A 21148-nucleotide genomic window follows, 5' to 3' on the forward strand; every position below is an offset into this window, starting at 1 on the left:
TTTTGGAAACTACTGCCGGATAGCAGCTCGTTTATGATCAATCAACGAGTACAAGAAAAATTACAAGATGAATAAACCAAGCTCTTTGGTTTTGAGAACTCATGAGGTTTGGTACTTCTTACGCTATTCGAATCACATCTAGAGATCGTATTTCTAAAAATCTGGCAATGTCCAATAGGTGAACAGATATTTTTCACTCATTTAAGCTTTCAATGCTCTAAGGCTGTAAATGGTGTATAAGGGGGACCGGAAAGTAATCAGTTTTTTGAACTACATTTTTAATATAAATTTTATTAAAGAACAAATTAACATTATTCAATTCTATAATCGCCATCGTTAATTATAACTTTATTCCAACGATCTACTAAGTTCAGAATTCCTTTTTTAAAAAAAGTTCTCTTCTTTTTTTTTTTTTCCCTTTTGATATCAAAACTCCTTTGGACATCATCTTGCGAACGGAAGGTTTTTTTTCTTATGCTGTATTCTAAGGACCTGAATGAGTGATATTCACTAGGCGCAATATCCGGCGAATATGGAGGATGTGGTAGAAGTTCCCATCCTAACTGCCTAATTTTTTTTTTTTTTTTTGAGTCATTCTTGCAGAATGTGGTTTTGCATTATCTTGCTGCAAAATTACCCCTTTTCGATTGACAAGGCGCAGGACGTTTGATTAACAATGCTTGATGTAGTCGCTCTAATTGTTCACAGTAGATGGCTGCTGTGATAGTCTTACCTTGTTCCATGAGTTCGTAATGAATAATTCCATGAATATTCCCACCAAACGCACAACAGAATATTTTGTGGATGAAGTCCATCTTTAGGTGTTGGAATTGGAGTTTGATTTGGAGAAAGCTACTATTTTTTGCGTTTATTATTCTTATACAGCACCCATTTTTCGTCACCAGTTACGACTCGTTCCAAAAAGGGATCATTTTGTTGTCTGGTCAACAATGAATTGCAAATCGCCCGTCTCTGTGCTTTGTTTTCTGACAGTTCATGCGGTACTCATACACCCTGTTTAAGAACCTTGCCACTCTTATGTAAGTTCTCTTGGACAGTTGACCATGATGAATTAAGTTTCTCTGCTAATTCTTGTATTGTTTGTTTTGGATCTGATTCAACGAGTCTTAAGAGCATCGTCATCTAGAGTAAGAGGTCTTCCAGATCGAGGACGATCAATTTTTTTTCCCCTGCAAATCTCCTAAACCATCGCTGACATTTGTTAACCTTCAATACGTCTCCATAAGTTGAGCAAATGATTTCGGTAGCCTCGGTAGCATTTTTTCCTTCGTGACACAAAACAGCATACAATGACGTAAATGGTGCTCTTCAACTTTAAAGTTCGCCATATTAAGAAAAATAATTTAAAATAAAAAAAAAACATTTTTAAAATAGAAAAGTAATGCTATTATTTAAATAAAAATCAAATTTAATAATTTATGTGTTATTTAAGAAAAAACAATCGGCTAAAAATGACCTATTAAAAATAATCGATTACTTTCCGGTCCCCCTTATATAAACAAACTAGAGAAAATTGTTAGGCAAGTTTTCAAAAAACGTTTTCACAATATAACTGTTTGGAAAGAACGAACTTAATATTTCTAAAATTAAAGAATTAAAAACTTAAATGTAAATATTCTTAATACCATAAGAAATAACGCCAAAAGCTTCTGATTAATGGTCATGTCATGACCAACTTTTCCCCACAGGAAATTGATCACATGAATAAGATTAAAAAAAAAAAAAACTTAGATACTCGTACAACTGCCACAAGTAAGTGAATTTAATGTTGGCAGTTGGAAGATTAGCAAAGCATTAACCATGATGTCAGTTCATTATGTATATTAACAATCTATTTATAGCCGATCTCAAATGAAGCCGAGTATCTCTTGATATGTCCTATAAAATGTTTCTCAGTGGATCTGAATGCTTTACTCCAACAGATGTTCTGAATATTGCGTGGAAGTGTCCACAAGACAATATTTTGAAAACACGATTCTGAATCGAGTTAACTTATCAAAATGATATTTTAACTCGATAAGTCAATTATTAGAATGATTAAGAAATGATATTTATCACTGATAAATTTTGAATGCCAATTTCCATGAACGGAAATGAAAAAAAATCAGATTGATTTTGTATATAATTGTGATACGACTCGCAACCGAAAGAAAAAAAAAAGAATATCCACATTCGAGATACATTTTACGGCAGACAAATCTTACTGAAGTAGATACAAAGTGAGTAAAGCACATGGCCAATGAGATCAAGTAGAATACTGAGTTTATGATGCAGTAATGATAATTATGAATATTCTTATGATAAGGAATTGCTCTTAGAATAGAGAATAATGATGAAGAATTAACTGAACTCAATACATATCATGGTACTTCGAACTCACTCGCTCTTTATTCACCTCCCCCCCCCCACAGCAATACAGCCACTTTCCTTGCAGAAATTAAATTACTCCAATTCAGTTTCCAGGAATGGTCTCGTTTTTGTCAATTTGTCTCCTAATATTGGAAAATATCCTGAATGATACTGTATTGTTGCCTCGGGCTTATTTGATCTCAAAATCCACGCAAGCAAATTTCTGCCCAGTACTTGTAGCGGCGTCAAGGCTTTTGTAGAATGCATCCACTGCATACATGTCTGCTAAGAGTAGTCCTTCGCACACGCACCGATTCTGTCTTCTAGATCAACTTCTTATCCCGAGATATCTCATGCAGTTACAGCCTACTAAATTTTATAAGCTTAAAAATTTCCCATTATCACAAAATTGAAATAAAAGTACGTTTGAAGCATTCCCCAACACACACAAATCAAATATTTGAATATATCTTAAGTTCCGATGGACTTGGAATATCAAGTAAAAATGTTCATGATCCATTTTGATAAATCGTACTTTATCTTATTTTCCTATAAAATGAAAATCAATAAATCGAAGTCTTTTCGTACCCCAAGCATTCATGAGTTGACTTTTAGAAATCGGTATGCATATCTCCAAGGTATCCTAACATTTTATATATCGCGCGCGCGCGTGTGTGTGTGTGTTTTCTTCGCTCAGTTGGAAGAAACAACTTACTGTGAAATTAATTTGGGAAAAGGAAGAAATAGAAAACGTACTTCTAGTGGTGATCAAAACATACAGGATAATTTTTTCCCTGTAAAGTAAACATCACTGAGGATTCGGGTATGCGGATTTTTTTTACGATACATTTGATTAAATACAAATGTATACCCGACCACTCTGACTGGGTCAAATTTCACATTATAGAATTAAAATTATTAGAAGTACTTTTTAAGAAAGCCTGCCTTCCCTTCAGCATATTCGAATTCTTAAAAATAATTGTCATGCCAGTCCAAGGAGATATTCAAGTGACTAAAATTTTGTTTTAAGCGGTGTATTTTGTATTGGCAAAATAATTCGAATTGCACTATTAGAAAAATAGAAATCCGGTATTTGGTAACCGCTAGTAAAATTGTCGAATTGCTTCAATTTTAGCTTAGACTATTTGGTGACAAAAGTAGGCAAAAACAAAATTATATCGAAAGTACAAATCGCAAACGGATTATAACTAAACGCACCCACACACACAAAAAAAGTGATAAGATTCTTAGAATAGCATTACGTCGCAGACATCACTTCGGCAAATTTCGATATACAGAGTGTTTAAAAGGGGGGGAGGATATAACTTTGAATGACAATAGAAAGTAATAGAGATAGATGAACAATTTTTTATTACCGTGCAAATGTAGCCTAACACGTAAAGCTTCAACACAAACAGTTAACGTTCGATATGACTGCTTCCAGTAATTCTGCAGAAGTCCCATCTGTAATCAATTTCTTGCCACACACGTCAGAGCAGATCTGGCGTAGCTTCAGCAATAATTCTGGAACGCAGCTCATCGAAATCAACTGGTGGTACAAACACTCGAAGCTTTGCGAAGCCCCACAAGAAAAAAATCTAACGGTGTAAGGTCGGGGGGAACGCGATGGCCACGCACCTCTACCAATCCATCTGCATGGAAAACGGGTGTCGGGATACGACCTTACGTTTGTCAGATAATGAGGAGGTGCTCCGTCTTGCTAGAAATGTAAGTGTCCGTCGTGGTCATCGCCGCCTAACTGTGTTATATCCCCCCCCCCCCCTAAGTAGCATGTCCAGATACACACCAATAACGGTAGATTTCGAGGAAAAAAAAAAAAAAGAAGAGTCCACACACTTTCTTGTTGCTTATGGCGCAAAAAACGCCAGGATTTCCGTACAGAAATTACATGATGCCGGTCTGGCTGACTTTCCAGAGCTTCTTCCACAGCAGCATAGGAAGCACACAGCCTTCCCGTTCACCTGGGATGACGCACAGAACAGCCCGTTTCCACAAAATGCTTGTGCCACGTGTAGATCGTGCGCCTATTAGGAGGTTCTTTGTCGTATTGTGTACAGAAATTCCTCTGAATTTGTGTTGCAAACTGTTTTCTCAAACCAAAACACACAATCAATCGAAAGTCGACATTTTCAAATGGTATGACATATCACGACATCTAGTGTTGTCATTTGGTAATAAATTAACGTGACCAAAAACAGATGCGTTTCACCACATTATGACACTCACTCAACTTTTGTACGTCTTCCTAGTTATTCTCTGTTCTCTTGCAAAGGTGCATACACCCTTTTCATACATCCTACATTTATTGTATTTTACAAACAACGTCGAATGGAAACGCTACCGGAAAATCAATTTTTGCCGTCCTCGGTTCAAACCTGCTTTAGGAAAGATTTTTTTTTCTTATCGTCAAAAAAAGGACCTTTTAAATTGCAAAGGTGGGTAAAAACAATACCTACAAGTACTTACATGTGCGAAAACCGGTTCTAGCTTCGATTGTAATGATAATGAATGTTATCATTCGACAAGAATGAAGTTTCAACTTGCAGTTAACAGGATTGTATCTTATGAATGCCTAAGATAATTTCTTTATTTATAATTTCAAGGAACGAAATATTACGGAAGATATACGAGCGATCTTGTATATCAGAACCCGAAAAAAGAAATTTTAAAATATCTAGCGATTGTAATTTCATTATTAATATCAGAATATTTATGTATTCTCAAATGAACTTTCACAAAGCAACAAATATCGGCTGATTTTCGGATTACAAACTTCGATTACAGTATTAAAATATTGATGCCTTATGACGACAAAAATATCGATTACAACTTTTTTTTTTTTTAATTACATCACTGGGCACAAATTATGTCATTATATAGCAACTGCATTTTTCGAAATTACGTCTAAACCAGGATTCTTTGAAAAGTAGTTTCGAAACATGTCCACACTTCTCCACAAAAACACGAATATTAGCTAGCTATTGCATGAAACAATGACATGTATTATAAAATTCCATCCCTACCAGGCTTTGAAAGCTTTCACTATACTGATTTAAAACGAACAATGCTGTTCAGATTGAGTACTTGATACCAGTGGCATTAGTTCTCACTAATGCCACTGGTATCAAGTACTCAAATGGTATCAATTTCACTAGCGAAAAGATTTTTGGCTGTTCTAATATCAAAAATTTGCCTGTGTAGCTCAGTGGAAGTGACGCGTGCATCTTCTGTGCTTGGTCGCTCGAAATTAGACTTAGGTTCATGTCTAGTCGCCGACTGAAGGAACTTTTACTAAGCCTATTTTCGACCAATTCCTGAGTTAGTTGATCTCTGGCACGGGGAAGCGGGTTTTTTCTCCCGAAACTCGGGTTTTTCGTCCCGTAAACTCAAATACCCAAATTATTTCAGACAGTAACATATCCCTTTAGGGTTAGCTGCCAGGCTCTTCATCGGTGGCTGCCTATATTTACTGATAGACATGGGCCAGCTATCTCTGATTGGCTACCGGTGAAGATTGAACTGCCCACTCAGTCTCCAAAAGCTAGAGAGGGTTAAAAAGGCCTCGCTTACCCCTATAAGGGAATAAAAGGTATTAGCTGATTTACTGTATTTATTTATATCAAAAATTTTAAATACTGAAATATAAACGTTTAAGTTCGAAAAAATATTCAAATGAGTACCGTAAACTGTTTCATTTTTACTGTATGAATAATTTTTTTCCCTTAATATCAACGTTTGTAAAGTCTTCAAAATGTCAGAGCTGCCATGCATGAAACCAAAAACAGGTTGCATTAGGAAATCCCCACCCCTCATATCTATATTATTTTCATACTTAATGTCTTTAAAATAATTGACGGTTTATACTTTACATGTATAACTAAATATATTTGCACAGACCAAATGGTGATACTTCAAGACTAACTTCCAGTTAAGTAAATAATACATCGATATTTCATGTTTTTAAAGCCTCCAGTAATTATTAAATGATAAACATTAGTATTTATAAAACGAAGACCAACAAAAGATTCCTCCAGCTAAAGGGGGTTCTGATTTAATTTACAAGGACAGCAGTTGGTTGACAAATTATTTTCTTGTCATCGTAATGGTTGGTTACGATGGCAATGGTTGGTTAGAATTATAGCCTAAGCAACGCAGTCGATGGAGGCCAGTACATTTTCTTGAGTGAGCATTCGGCTGATAAGTTTGGCGGGCAAAAAATACTGCCACCTTCGGATAAAAGCCAAATCAACGGGGAAACGTGAATGCGCTTTAATCGCGGTACTCAACATTCAGATAATTTTATGACCATTTTATGGTTAGTGTTAAACAAAATCTTATGTTTTTGTTCAAATGCTATATTTGAAAAATCCACTTTACACCAGCTGTGGTTAATTATCAGATACTAAAAATAAAAATTCCTTTATAAATGGAAATGACATTCTTTCCTAATCAGATTACTTAAATGTAACTTACCCTGCTTGCTATGTATATTGGTAGAAAAACCCATCCAGCCAATTGTATGAAAATCAAGGCCTGTCATACATATAAAAAACAAAAAATCCAATAAGGGCATTAAATTCTTAAAATTATTTATTTAAAATTTATTTTATTATTTGTATCTCTTATATAATCTTAAATTCCTACTCGATAACATGCCTGCTACTATCTTTGCTTTACAACCAACAAGTTGTGGGTTCAAAATACATGAATGTTTGAAAGTCTGGGCGTTTTATAATCCCCCCCCCCCACTGTTTATGAAGCATAATGTAGGCTTTCAGAAGACGGTTCCTGGATAGTGAAATCGTTACAACGTTAGTCCTGTGGGTGGGATAAGTTATGATAATCACCTAAGTTTTTGTGACTAAATGATATCACTTAAACTGTATTTTAAATATACAATGTGTAAGCCGATGTTATTCTTACTATTAGCTTTAACAGGTCATTACTTGGAGGCGAGAAAGAAGGGACATAAGGAGACAGGCCATGGTGGTTGGAATTAGACTGAAACAAAGTAAGACTATAAAACATTCTGCTGACCAGTTTGTTTTGCGGGATTAAAAGTCCTTACCGCCTCTTTGAGACCTGCTAACTCGCCTTGAGAATGAAAAATCCCTTATAAAAGTTCTTCGAGTCCCAGACTTGATTCGAACATGGCCAAGATTGAAAAGACGATTGGTCTATCAATGCTTTCTATAAATTTCTATAAATGAAAGAGTCGAGTCGTTAAGGAAATTCTTGTAGCCACACAACACCGAAGATTGCAAGGGCTGATTTTGAAATTGAAATGACCACTGCTAACCTAATATATATACAAAGTTGCATGAAGGCAGGCTGTAGTTTGCTTAGCCCTTTAATTACACTCAACTGTACCTGTCCTTTGATGTCCAACAACCTTCCTTCTATCCGTGTCATCAACCCCGTATCCAGCCCCACTTTGCTCCAGTTTACTTAAGGTTCATGTGATCTTCTCTGAAGATCCGATTCTGTGGTCATTATTAGAGAAATAGTATTTTGCTAAAGGTAACACCTTCCCTTAAAGACATGCTGCTCGCTATAAAGTATATTCTTATCCACACATTCTTAAATTATGGCTTTAACCAACTTTTCCAAAACCACAGTCCTCATACAGCAAGTAAGGTCAACTGTTTTGCCCATTCACGCAAAACGCAAGCAAATCCTTCTCTTCTAGGATTAGGCGTTTGCCTGTTCTGGCTTCGCTGGTCTTTCCATCTTGCAGCTGGTCCCCTCCCCCCCCCATTTGGTAGCCGATATCTTTCCCTCCTGTCACGCATGCAAACATCCCATCTAATCCCATGGCAGAATTCGCATTGAGATTTTGCAATATCCCAAGAGCCTTCAGTTTGTGCACTTCAAACTAACGCAAATATCTGTCACATCAGATATCGATTTACTTATATCCTAATGATAAACCCTTGCAAAATAATCTCAGTAATTCAATTATTTTTTTCAGGTTCTTTTACCATCAAAGCAGCAAAATTCTGTAAAGACATATCTCCATAGTTATTTTTCCTCTTACCAGCTACATAGCAAAAGGACTCATTGGGATTCCCTTTGGCTTGAGTAGCTGATTTCATCTCATAATCTAATCTTTCTTGCTTGTACCGTATGGTTCATGAGTTTACTGATCGCATTTCACATATTTTTTTGCAGTTATTTTCTTCTGCAGCTCACGCTCTTACTCATCGATTTGGCACCCGTTTCATTCTCCTTGGGAACGAAAGTCCAATACTGCCTCCTTCAAAATACCTCTATTATTTTCGTTGCAATAACATCTTTGCCTCGAAGATTCTCATAGCATGGAATTGTTTCATGTTGTTTGACAATCTGCAGAGTAATTCCACAAACTCCTTAACCAAGATTAAACATACCTCAACACCTCCCAAGACAAAGAATGATCATTCCCTCAGTTGGAGGAAATAGCCACCTTTGATATACACAAATTCTCCAAAGTCATCACCAAATCAAAACACTATCAAACTACAAGTTCCCTCTATTACACGTTGTTTCAGATAGCTGGTCTTAATTGCTGCATAAATTCCATTTTCCGACACATCTATTTCTCCTGTCGATCCATATCCCCATAATTACAGTTCTCATAATAATTACCCTACGTTTTTCTCACAGCGCTATTCTACTGGTGCATATAATTTATATCTACTCTTGTACTTGCATGACTGTAGCAGCAGCAGCCATATAAAATTCCCTCAAGTCATACCAAATCTAACTTTTTTTTAGTTGCAACTCTTTGGTATTCCTCAAGAACACTCCCATTTTGTTCTCTTGTCCTATCCTGTTTTTTTTTTTTTTTAACCAAGTTTCACTAATAAGGTGTACTTGATCAAAGACAAAAATTTCTCGTCCTCGTTTATGATACTTCTTGTATTAGTATATAAGCATTTAAATAAATAACTGGATCTATCAGAACTATTTCCAATGTTCCCTGCATTTATTCCAGCCAAATCATTAGTTTCCACGGATAATTTATTCCTATTCATCTCACTGCTATGGTAACGTAGTAATAAAATGACAACATTCACCGTCTTCCCTTTCTCCATCGCTTCCTTCAAACACTATCATCTCTATTTTTTCCTCCTTTAGATTAGTCGTTCCTATAGACCCAATCACCTTCCTTATTTGCTTTCTACTCATCTCTAATGTTTGCTGAAAAAACAATTCCGTTACATTCACATCATGTGAATCGCTTATCATGGAATAATCGGCATATAATATGATCTCTTCATTGTTCCTCATACGCGTTTTCTTAATCTCTCGTTTCTTCTCAAGAACTTCCCTTCGCTATGCGTTCCACAATCTCAACATGACTGGCGAGGTTTTAGATCACGTTGACGCTGAAGAATTTCATGATCTCTTCAAAGCAAAGATAGCAGAAGAAGGTTACACACCGAAGCAGGTGTTTAATTTAGATTAAACTGTCCTGTTTTGGAAGTGTATGCCCAGTCGTACCTACATATCCATCGAAGAGAAGACAGCGCCTAGGTTTGAAGCAGCCAAAAATCGCTGCACTGCACGTTGTTTTGGAGAGGCAATGCATTTGGCGAATACAAAATAAAACCTCTCATAGTGTATCACTCAAAACCTGATGGCACAGGTAAAGGCAAGATTGCCTGGTGTGGAGAGCGAATACGAAGGTCTGGACAACATAAGATTTTCAGTGGATATTTTTCGGGAGGGTTGCAAGCTGTGAAAATGAAAAAAAAAAAAAAATCCCTTCAAACTCTTTATTGCTGATAATGCGCAAGTCACCCACGAAACTTGCTGATTTCAATGAAAACATTCAGGTGTTTCTCTCACCCAACGTCTTCTCTAATCCATGTATCAAGGTATCGTCGCAGCTTTTAAAGCCTATTATCTGCAACAAACCTCCAGGTTTATCAAGAAATGCGATGCATATGACAAGCTTAGTATCAGAATTTTCATGGCTATTGATATCATTTGCGACGTCTGGAATGAGCTCATTCTTCACTGTATGAACGGTGTGTGGAAGAAACTTTGGCCTGTAGCTGTAAATGTTGTCAGAGATTTAACGCTGAAGGATGATACTGCCAATGCAAAAGAAAGCTATTGCCAAGATCATCAGACTGGATCATCAGACCATTGCCATCAGACTGGATTTGAGGAGATCGAAGCGAAGAAAATATGGAAGAATTAATTGAATCGTATCAGAAGACCATGAGAAATTAAGATCTTTTGGATATGGAAAAGAACATCGGTAAGGAATCGGAGGAGTTAAGTTCCTGTGAAAACTCGCAACGAATGTCATGTCTCAAGCTTTTAAGTTCACAAATAGTGACATGATTCTCTTCGAAGAAGATGACTGATCATATGAGGAGTTCTAAAGTGAAAAGGAAGGTTGAAAACGTCCTTAAATGCTACAAAAATATCTATAATCAGGAGTTAAATGCAAATCAGGTTTCCATTTAGATTCTTGAAAAGCAGACCAACTCCTACGAGCCTTCAACATGCCAACTAAAGATGTAATTAAGGTGTAGTTGTAATGTATTATTCTTGAAAATAAAGAACTATTTTAATTTTTTTTTAATACGTTCTGAATATTTTATTCACTTTTTATGCCTTAAGATGTATGGAAAATAGGTGCATTTTTGATTAAGTTAATCTTAAAAGATCGGAGTCTCGCTTGTTTGGGAACCTAATCTCTATTCCGTGTTATAAACCTCGCGTTTTAAGCGTTATCGATATACGGCGATTCTCGAAGGCAACCCCCGCGTATAACGGGAATTACATCTATATTCAGTGAAACATTATGTTGCGTTCTCCCTGAAATTTGGTGCATAAAAGCAATTTTTTTTTCAGTACGCTCTCTTTCTCAAGTGGTTATAAAAATACAAAGAAGAATTAGTTCGGAAGTTACATTGTGTTCGCATTGACATTGTCTTTAGCAGTCCCCCCTCCCTGAAGTTATACCCCTCCTGTACTAGTTAGCGTTGCATGAATATTCTTTAGACAAAAAAGTATGGACATTCTTTCTGAACAAAATAACAGCATGAAAGAATATTTCTGATTATGTTGTCATATAGACAAACAAGAATAAGGTGCTATTTGTTTATATCGATAGTTCTTTAGGATATTGCATTACTGTCTTAAAATGGTCTGAGAAGTATAATATCACTATAATACAGTTTGTTACTTTAACATCTGAAAAACCTGTATTACAATGATGTATTAAGCCATATTTCTGTAAATCTTTAGATATAAAATATTTCACATTGAGGTGATCGTGTGAATGAGTTTCCAAAGAAATTTTCATAAGTTACGTTCATTCTCTCAGACATACAAGACTTTAAATATATGAATCGCCATCAGAAAATACTCACATTAATTTCGAATGCTCCCACTCCGATACCTGCTGCAGCTCCTGAACCAGCGAGGCCTATGAAATGTTCACTGCCTATATTGCTTGCGAACAAGGAGGCACCAACCTATAAAATGAAAAACGATCTATAAATATACATCGTATATAGATTAAAAAAATGCAGATAAACCCAACTAATTATTGTATATAAATATTTGATATTTCTCTTTTTTTTTTTTTTTTTGACGGGTTTGGTCAGCTGAAGTAATTTAGGTTGTGATTAAGTATATCATGTTTTCATGAACTGTCTTTTTTTTGGGGGGGGGGGAGGTTTAACGACAATTTCTTTTTCATTTACAAATATCAGGATGATTCCACAGAGGTTCGAAAAGTTGATATGGCTCTTTGAGAGGGAGCTAGAAACAGTTCACATAAATACGATTGACATGCAGAATATTCATTTACAATAAAATAAACACTCATTCACGATATTAAGTGCCATGTTAGACTAGTTGATCACTGTTATGTGATGTCAAGCATTTCGTTATTTTCTGTTCCTTTACCTGCACTATTTTATGACGGTGAATATCAAAAGAACGAAGCAATAAGAATAAGCATCTTAAAATATAATGAGATGGGCCAATTTTGCTTATGATCATATAGTTATTGGTATCCTTCATAAAGATTTGGATTTTCGACAGGTAAAATTATTCCCGAATATGAATTGATTCCCAAATATCATTGCATTTTGCTTCTACTACTGGTCTACATTTTAGATGCTTTTAACCAAGAATTGATCGTTGAAACAAAGACGAAATTTATGAAACAATTTCATGTGAAGAATTGATCGTTGAAACAAAGACGAAATTTATGAAACAATTTCATGTGGGGCATTAAATAACCCGATAAATAACCCCATTAAATACCCCCCCCCCTTAAGGAATTTATGAGTATACTTCTTTTGGAGTTATATACAAAATATTTATATGCGAGAAATGAACTAGAAATCAAAATCATTTATATTTTACTGACTATGTGTGGATACATTTATAATTGTGATTGTAGTAATAAACCCATATTAAAATATATGTACTTACTGGTAACCAGAACATATATCGACCAGCCAAGAAGTATCCACTCACGGTGCCGCGATTCGTTCTACACATAGACTGAAACGAAAATGAAAAGGCATTTTAAATTTGCAAGTAACTTTATAAATAAATTTCTATCAATTTCTAAAATATCAACTGACTAATTTTATCGGAAGGGAAACATATCAAAAATATTTTGAACAATTGGATACAAAGAGTCGAATTGTGAAGAACGTTATTTCAATCTTACTACAGTTGCATTCGCTAGGCAGTGAAACGTTTTGAGCAAGAATGCACGAGTCTCTTAAGGTTCTAACAGATAAGTTGGAGATTTAGAATCGCCCACTACTGCTGATATTCGCTAGGTCTTTTGTACTGAAACCTTTTTTTTGGAAAGATTGTTGAAATGGGGTTCATAAAAATATTTATCTCAACTCCACACGAGATGTTGCAAAACCTAATGGTACAAGAGTGACGTTATGTCCAAGTAAGCGATAAGTGAAAAATGAACTCTTTTAGAATTTCCTGTAAGGCAACTAGCAGATGCTGGTCGCCTTACAGGAAAGGCCACCCACTATGGAAAAAATTATATGATAGAAACAGAACAAAAGTAATTGAAGCCGATTGTGAGACAAGGATGTGGCACAGCTAGAATGCCTTCTGGATAGTATCGCATTTTAGGGGGATTTTGATGAACTACTTCCAGATGCATGCGAGAACTAAGGAGGAGACAGATTTGTGATTTATGCTGCATTAGCAGTCATGCAAGTCAGAAGCAGCGTCTTCTGAACCCGCCGTGGGCATGGATGTTTGTGAAAATACTAGTGGACAGCTGATGGCGTTGGTGTATATGATGCGTTTCGTGCAGATGGTGGATTGAGTGGTGGAAACGGAGAGTTGTAGAGTAGGTGCCCTTCCTCGATGAGTCTTTGGACTCCTTCGAGGTGTCACGTAATAATAATAAAACAATAAAGTTTTACACTGCCAAGTGGAGCATAAATACTGCAGCAAGATAACTGCGAAGACACTGAGAAACTTCAAGCTGTAGAATGTTAGGTTATCGTGTATAAAGAAACAGTACTTGCAAAGTAGTCTAAAATGAACACTAATACCTACCTATCTGGATAGATTCTGTTTAGTCATTGTTTTTTTTTTTTTTTTTTTTTTAATACAGCCCTTCGTTTTGCTTTGTTTTCGTAATATCTGCTAAGATGTCATGACGAAGCACAAGGTTGTCTTTCATATGAAAGCCAAAAGAACAACTGAAGACATTGCTGCGAAAAGGAGACAGCTCCATTTTTGGTTGAAAATAGAGTTATAGGTTGCACTGTATGGGGAAAAAAAAAATGCTGAATATATTTGGTGTAAACCGAGGTAGCTCCAATAAACTAGTGCAGTGAATAATTGTAGTACTTGCCATACAACTTTTCGACTAATATTCATTATTTCTTGTAAACATTTCATTGCAATTTTCATAAAACTGTTTGATATTTTCTGATATCTCATGTAGTAATAAATAGTTCTGTAATATTATTTTAATTATTTACTTTAGATTAGCGTATTTTTATGCATTTTGGCACAAAAAAAAAGGGGGGGGGACTCCAAATTTTGAAAATTCAACCAGCTCCGAACAAAGAAGGATTTTTGCTTTAATAATAGTGCTCAAATGTGTATTCACGGCAGTAATAGTCTAAAAATTATTTTTTCTGCAGTCTTCAATTACTGAAAATACCAACGCGATCTGCAGATATTCCGTGAGTGTTCATGACTTTTCTTTTCATAATATAAAATAAAAAGAAACTGAATAGCTGCAGCATTAGATTTCATATCAACGCAATACAGTACAATACAGTACATAAACTAAACAAAAAAGTATCCTGAAAGAAAAAAAAAAAAAAAAAAAAAACATTAATGTAAGCAAGACTGGTTGTTGACCAACCAGTTTTGCTTACATTTTTTTTATATATTTTCAAAGCCATTTGAGTCTATTTTGAATATTACTAATCATTCCTGGGTATTATTTCGATTCACTTCGAGAATGTCGCAAAAAACTAGTTCAGCAGCCTGGCAAAAAGCACCGGGTATCATACGCCCTTGATGAGTTACAGCGATTTTAAAAATTGCTGACTTTTCAAATCGTTGGAACATAAGTAATGCGTTACCTTAATTGAATTCCGATAAAATGCTGAAGAACTACGAAATAACGAATATAGCATTATTTTCCAGTCTCCATGGAATCGCAAGACTAAGTCATGAGAGGCCAAACTTTCTACATATCATGAGTAATCATGCCATGTTGTGAATATATTATCGTCGGCGCATTTTTTTTTTTTTTTTTCATGGAGACAAAATGCATTCCATCCATTCTCCCTGGGAAAAAAAAAGACTGACCTTTATACTGCTTCCAGGGAAAATATCTCGTTCTTCCACTATTACTTCCTATAAATTTCTCAATATCGAGTTGCCTAGCTCCGCTCAAACTTATACTTGCAAATATCGCGCGTATATCCTCTGCAGAGAATATTCCATCCATCCTCGTTCAACATTCTTCCGTACTCTCTGGCTTGCGGTATGTTGAGAATCTGTGCACAAATCCAGATGTAGCCTGATTGGTGCATTAATATAGTGGCACTATTCCTCTGATATTAACTCATTCAAATCAACACAGAATGTCTCACACTGATTAGGAATGCAAAGCAATACTTATCAGAAAAGAAAAATTACGTTCATTATATAGAAAGCTTCATAAATCGAAAATGAAAAATGTATTTCTCCATTTACCACACTAGTAGACGATATTCTGTTCATCCCACAGCATCCTTCTATAAAATAAGGAAGAAGGATAAAACAGTGCCATCTACGATTTCAGGGGCACTAAGACATCTACCCCTGTCAAATACCTCATTAATGAAATCACATTAACCTAAATAACTTTCGATAACGTCTACAAAACTCAGCATTATGGGAGCATTAATAACGAACTAATAAATCAGTAGTGCTGATGAAGCACTATTAATGCTGAAATACCACGTCACAGATATCAAAGTTTCGTCAGCCAATTTCATATACAACTGATTCAAAATAAATTAGATGTCAATTAATGGAGATTCAACGGAATGTGTAGGCGTTTGAAAGGATTACCATTAAAAATGTAAATAAACTATCAACGAAAGGTTAAAAAACTAACAGTACACTGGTCATACGGATGGACAAAGAAATCTAAAAAATCTGCTCCAGAGAACAAACACGTTACTTTTCTCAGCCACTTCAAGTCTGCAATAAGCAATTACCGTCACAAAACCCGAGATTGGAAAAATAGGCGCTCTAAATCATTGCCTAAGCATGCTTGGAGGACTTAGCAGGCTGAATACCTTTTTCTCGTTTGTTTTATACTAGTTTCAACTTCCGATCATATACGAACACATGCGATGAAGTGATCCCATTTGATTTCTGAGTGAACATAACTGGTAACTCGTTTCAGTTCAATGATGTTTAGCAACTACATGCTCTGTGGAATTTGATTTTAAGATGAACAACTGAATGGGGTTCGTCGATACTAATTTGCAATTTCAATGCTTAGCCACAACTTGGAATCACCACTACACAATTCTATATTTTTTGTTTCCTTTCCTCAGGAGATTGGGATTAAATAATCTTTAATGGATCGTATATGAATCGCAAAAAAAAAAAGGAATTACGGGATAATACCTCTGGGTTTTATATTTTAATTGAAACGATAATTTTTATATGAAATGATCTGCTGGCAGAATTGCAGTTACTAATTTTTTTTTTTAGCCCGATGTCATTCAGCTATATTAGCATTACAACTCCCCCACCCCCGATCACTCAGACTGGGGTGATATTCCAAATTGTCAATGAATACAAGCTATATTCATATATAAATATAGCTGTTCACATTTTACGGAAACCTTTTCTTAACAATTTAAAAAAAAATGTTGCAGTCGTATTACAATAATAATTAAAAAAAACATGCAAAAATTAGTATCTGGAGACAGAGTGACGAGAGCGTGCTTTTTGTAAAAATAGTTCACTGGTGTACAATTAGGTTAACATATGACAAAACTAATAATGTTAGAACTCCATGGAATATGAATTTCGCGAGTGTTCTGCTGTTTAAAATTCGATGAAGTTGTATACTGATAATTGTACTTAAAGTTATCTAAACGAGAAATAAATTTAAACGGTGGATTTGTTTTTATTATTTTCACACACCTATGAAACACTGTTTTTTTTTTTTTTTTTTTGCATTAGTATTCTTTCAATGGAAAGCGAGCCCATCTTTACCGGGATACATAAATTTGCAGATCCTGAAGCCCAGAAAATCTATTTCTGAAAGATTAGAAATAATTCAGTTTGTCTGGAGATCCAGATCAGGCATACTGAAATATCCGATCTCACTGGATCGAATATGGCACGATTCAGGCGAATAGATTTATCGCCTGATCCCAGTTATGTAATTATTAATCCATCTACCGCGCAAATGTAAAGTTAATTACGCAAATTTCCATGACTGGGTGAGTCATAAAAAAAAATGGAACTATTCGCTAAGAATGTCACCATTCTTCCAATCAGGAAGTCCAATGTAGATCGGACTTCCTCAATTGATGAGGGACAACTATCATAAAGCACCTCTTCAAATACGGTATATTCATATGACTTCTGGCGAAATGATTCTTTATAAAATGTCACCATATCCTCTAAAAATGTACATTATGACCTTATTTGTTAAGCTTTCCGGTCTAGCTCTTTGTTGCAATAACGCAAGCAAACGTCTCTTTACAAAATTTCTTGAAAGATGTACTAACACGCACATTCATTATGACGTACTTACTTTTTTTTTCAGGATGCTAAAATAATATTTACAATTAAAAATATTTAATTTTTAAATGTAATAGATCTCGCAAAAGGGTATTAAACGCTTGAGCATAAATATCCATTTTAAAAGAGCTCGACTAAATGTTCAAATACCAATTTACCAACTGTGAGAGCATACCAACCAAAACTGTGTGGATTAATAGATGCAAGTTATAACACTGAAATGTAATAAACGTTCCGGTGATAAACAAGTCCATCAATCATCAAATATTCGTTCGTTTTAAATGATGAAATTAATTACAGATCTGATCATGTTACAAACCTGCCAAAGAACGAATGCAAATAACCGACAAAAGTCATTCAATGCATATTACAGAACAGAGTACATGAAGTAGTATAAGTGTGGAGTGATCGACGATAAGTCTGAGACCTTAGCGGTACTGAGTAATCATATTCAAAATAAGTGACTGCATTTAATTATGAATGCGTTAGTTTTGTTTATTTCCATGTAAAATTAAATTGTTCCTAAAGTGTATTAATAAATAATACATTTCTGATGAAATACGTAATATAATAAAAAAAATGTGATGGAAATAAAGAGGAAATGGAATGTTTTTACGATTGAATTAGAGTAATGTTTCTAAGCTACGGCAAAACCGCTAGATAAACTTTCAAGACTAGCGTCAGAAGCGAATCCAGGTGCTGTACAGCAGAACGATCTTCGCAGGAATTAGTAAATCAAAAAATGACCACTCTATAGATCATCATCATCATTAGTGTTCTGTCTTTTGGTCCAATGGTATAACTTAGCAGATTCTCTTCCCCCAATTTCCTCTGTCTCTTGCTTCCTCCTTCATAGATACCAACTTCATTATTTACGTGCTAGACAAGTACCCGATACTTCTTGATTCAGCCAGACAAGTTCACTATTATTTACCTCTTCTTATGTTTGCTGCAAGCAACAGTATTGCATCACTACTTGCAATTCGTTACTGGTTTTCGAGGAAAAGAGACCAAAAACTTTTAGAACGATTCTATATTTAACTGATTACTTACATTACGAGGAAAACAACGTCAATTATAAGCCAGTTTATGTTTATGAACTGCATGTTCTCTGGTCGTTCCGTACGAAACTATTTCGACTTTAATTGAAGATGCTTTTTTTTTTTTTTTTTACGAATATTGTTATTACTATTGTTAAGGGAAGCCTTAAGTGTCCTGGAGTTGGGATATCTGATATTGTGAAAAGATGATCTTTCACAAGCTGGATTACACATCTTAAAACATTAAAATTAGGAAAATAAAAATTGATAGACTTCATTTGCAGATTTTTCTCATGATTTCAGATTATGGCAGTAGGCGATATTCTTGACTGTTATTACTGAAGTTACAAATCAAATAAAAAATTTTACACTTCTTTAAACATTTTTATGCTGGTGACAGAAAGGAGTTCAAGATTTGCAATAAATAAAAAGAAAGAAATAAAGATAAATGATAAGCTATCGCCAGACAAGTTCTAATATTCAAAAAATAACTTGCGAGCTAAAACGTTGACCCAAAGGTCGGCCGTTTGTCACACAATTTTGCATGAGTACGCTTAACCAATATCCTGAAGGTTGTATAACAGGAATAAACGGAAAATAAACATGCAAAGGAAATTTATGAGTCATGCTGCAGAGGTAGTGTCAACTTTGTGCGTCAAGTCGTAACTTTGGATAAAACTTTCGAAAAGTTCTATACTACAGCTTAAAAAAAAAAAAAAAAAAAAAAAAAAAAAAAAAAAAATCTGGTTGATTACTATTAGCGGGGGGGGGGATAAAATTCGCATACAATTGCTTTTTTTAATTTAATGATCTTTAAATAAAGATTCATTTTTGTTTTAATTAAAATATGCATATTCATTTTGAATATTTTAAAAATGAGTTTGCGGCTGTTTTTAGCAATTAAAAGTCTTAATTTAATTACCAACACCCACCAAGATAAAATCTGCAGCAGAAAAATAGAATGCAACATGCGCTCTTGGATAGAAAAGATACAGGTTTGAATCGCGTCATCATGACGCAAGAACCCTAAGGACATTTTCAACTAAAGATGAGCGTCTTATCGAAGCAGATCCCTGCAACGTCCTGCAAAACTGGCAAAGAGCAACTAGAGAGCACATGCAATAAACAGTTAAAAATACATGAATAGGGTGCGAGATGGCTTTCTGAGATTAATCCACTGGAGGTGCTAATTAATAACATTAAAAACCACATCTGAAAAATTAATAGATTAATAGAAACAGAACATTAACGGGAACAGGAATTATGATCTAAGCTACTAACATAAAGAGAATACAAGATTCCTTTTTCCGCAATGAGAAATTGCTTCCAGAGAGAAAGACCCAATACCTCATTATGAAATCGGCTAACTTATCACTAAAAGTCCTCATGATTTTTTAGGGGGGTGGGGAAAAGGTTTCCAAACGAAATTAGATTTTCACGAATTCCAAATGATAGACATAAGGATGAAATCCAATTTCCTTCATAAATGAATAGTCTACCCTGCATACACATAATGACGATATAATCATATTAAGTTCAACATATCAGTTACCTTACGTGCATACATTTAGTATCCCACAAAAAAAAAAAAAAAAAAAAAAAAAAAAAAAAAAAAAAACGAAATTACAATGATTTTATGCCCCCCCTCCCTCAATCTGAGTTCAGCTGGCCACCATGGAAAAGTGCAGTAACCTATTAGTAACTGTTTTCACTAACATTCTAAAAATATTACACGTGGAGACTCAACACCCGATCCTTATCAATTCATTTACAAAATTAAAACACCCAATTTTTATGGACTAATATCAAACATGCAAGATATAAAACAAACATAACAATTTTTTTTTTCTTTTTTCCAATGAAAGAGTATTAACTATTCTAGGGGATTTAATTATGCAACTAAAACTTTCACTTACAAGAAGTCCAGTAGCTAGGACTAAAACAAAATATGCCACTATAACCACAATATCCCACGTATACAATTTAGATTCAGGGGTTCCTTGACTCTCCATGCTGGCGGTTTTCTACAGAAACACTTCCGTGGTTTGTTATGCATGCAGCTATCGTACTTAGCACAACGAGTTTCATATAAAGATGAAATTACATGGAAAGAGCACTTTTAAGATAGCGTGCTCTTCGCGTGAATCGTCATGTTACGCCCTCTATATGAGGAATAAAACATCACACTGTCAGTTCGGGCGACGAATAGTGCGTTCAAAGTTGCTTTTCATACACATTAGCATCTGTTTCCTTTTCTTGCAAATGAAAAACTGGATACTAGATGTTTTTTCTACTTTACAAAATATGTATATTAATATACTGTATTTTTTAGCACCACATTTAATTTTTTTTTCTCTCAGGAGAGAGAATGTTCACTAAACATAAAAAATAAGTGAGCGAAGGATTTTTCTATTTATTATTTTACCTAAGTCTCT

General features: G+C 34.9%; 1 protein-coding gene across 1 annotated transcript in view; it reads right to left on the reverse strand.

Annotated features, from left to right (window-relative positions):
* The window catches only part of LOC150093847 (sodium/myo-inositol cotransporter-like), a 252092-nt gene extending 231325 nt beyond the window's left edge, over window positions 1-20767 (reverse strand). Inside the window, exons 1-4 of the mRNA XM_090412588.1 lie at window positions 20630-20767; window positions 12841-12912; window positions 11766-11870; window positions 6865-6924 (exon numbers count right to left, since the gene is read on the reverse strand). Coding sequence (XP_090268714.1) covers window positions 6865-6924; window positions 11766-11870; window positions 12841-12912; window positions 20630-20725 — 333 coding nt within the window. The 5' untranslated portion in view covers window positions 20726-20767. The remainder of the gene's footprint in view (window positions 1-6864; window positions 6925-11765; window positions 11871-12840; window positions 12913-20629) is intronic.
* Between the last annotated feature and the right edge of the window lie 381 nt (window positions 20768-21148).

Source organism: Typopeltis vanoorti, chromosome 23 (assembly GCF_054136105.1).
Source record: "Typopeltis vanoorti isolate ZY-2024b chromosome 23, IOZ_Tvanoo_1.0, whole genome shotgun sequence".
Taxonomy (NCBI): Eukaryota; Metazoa; Arthropoda; class Arachnida; order Uropygi; family Thelyphonidae; genus Typopeltis; species Typopeltis vanoorti.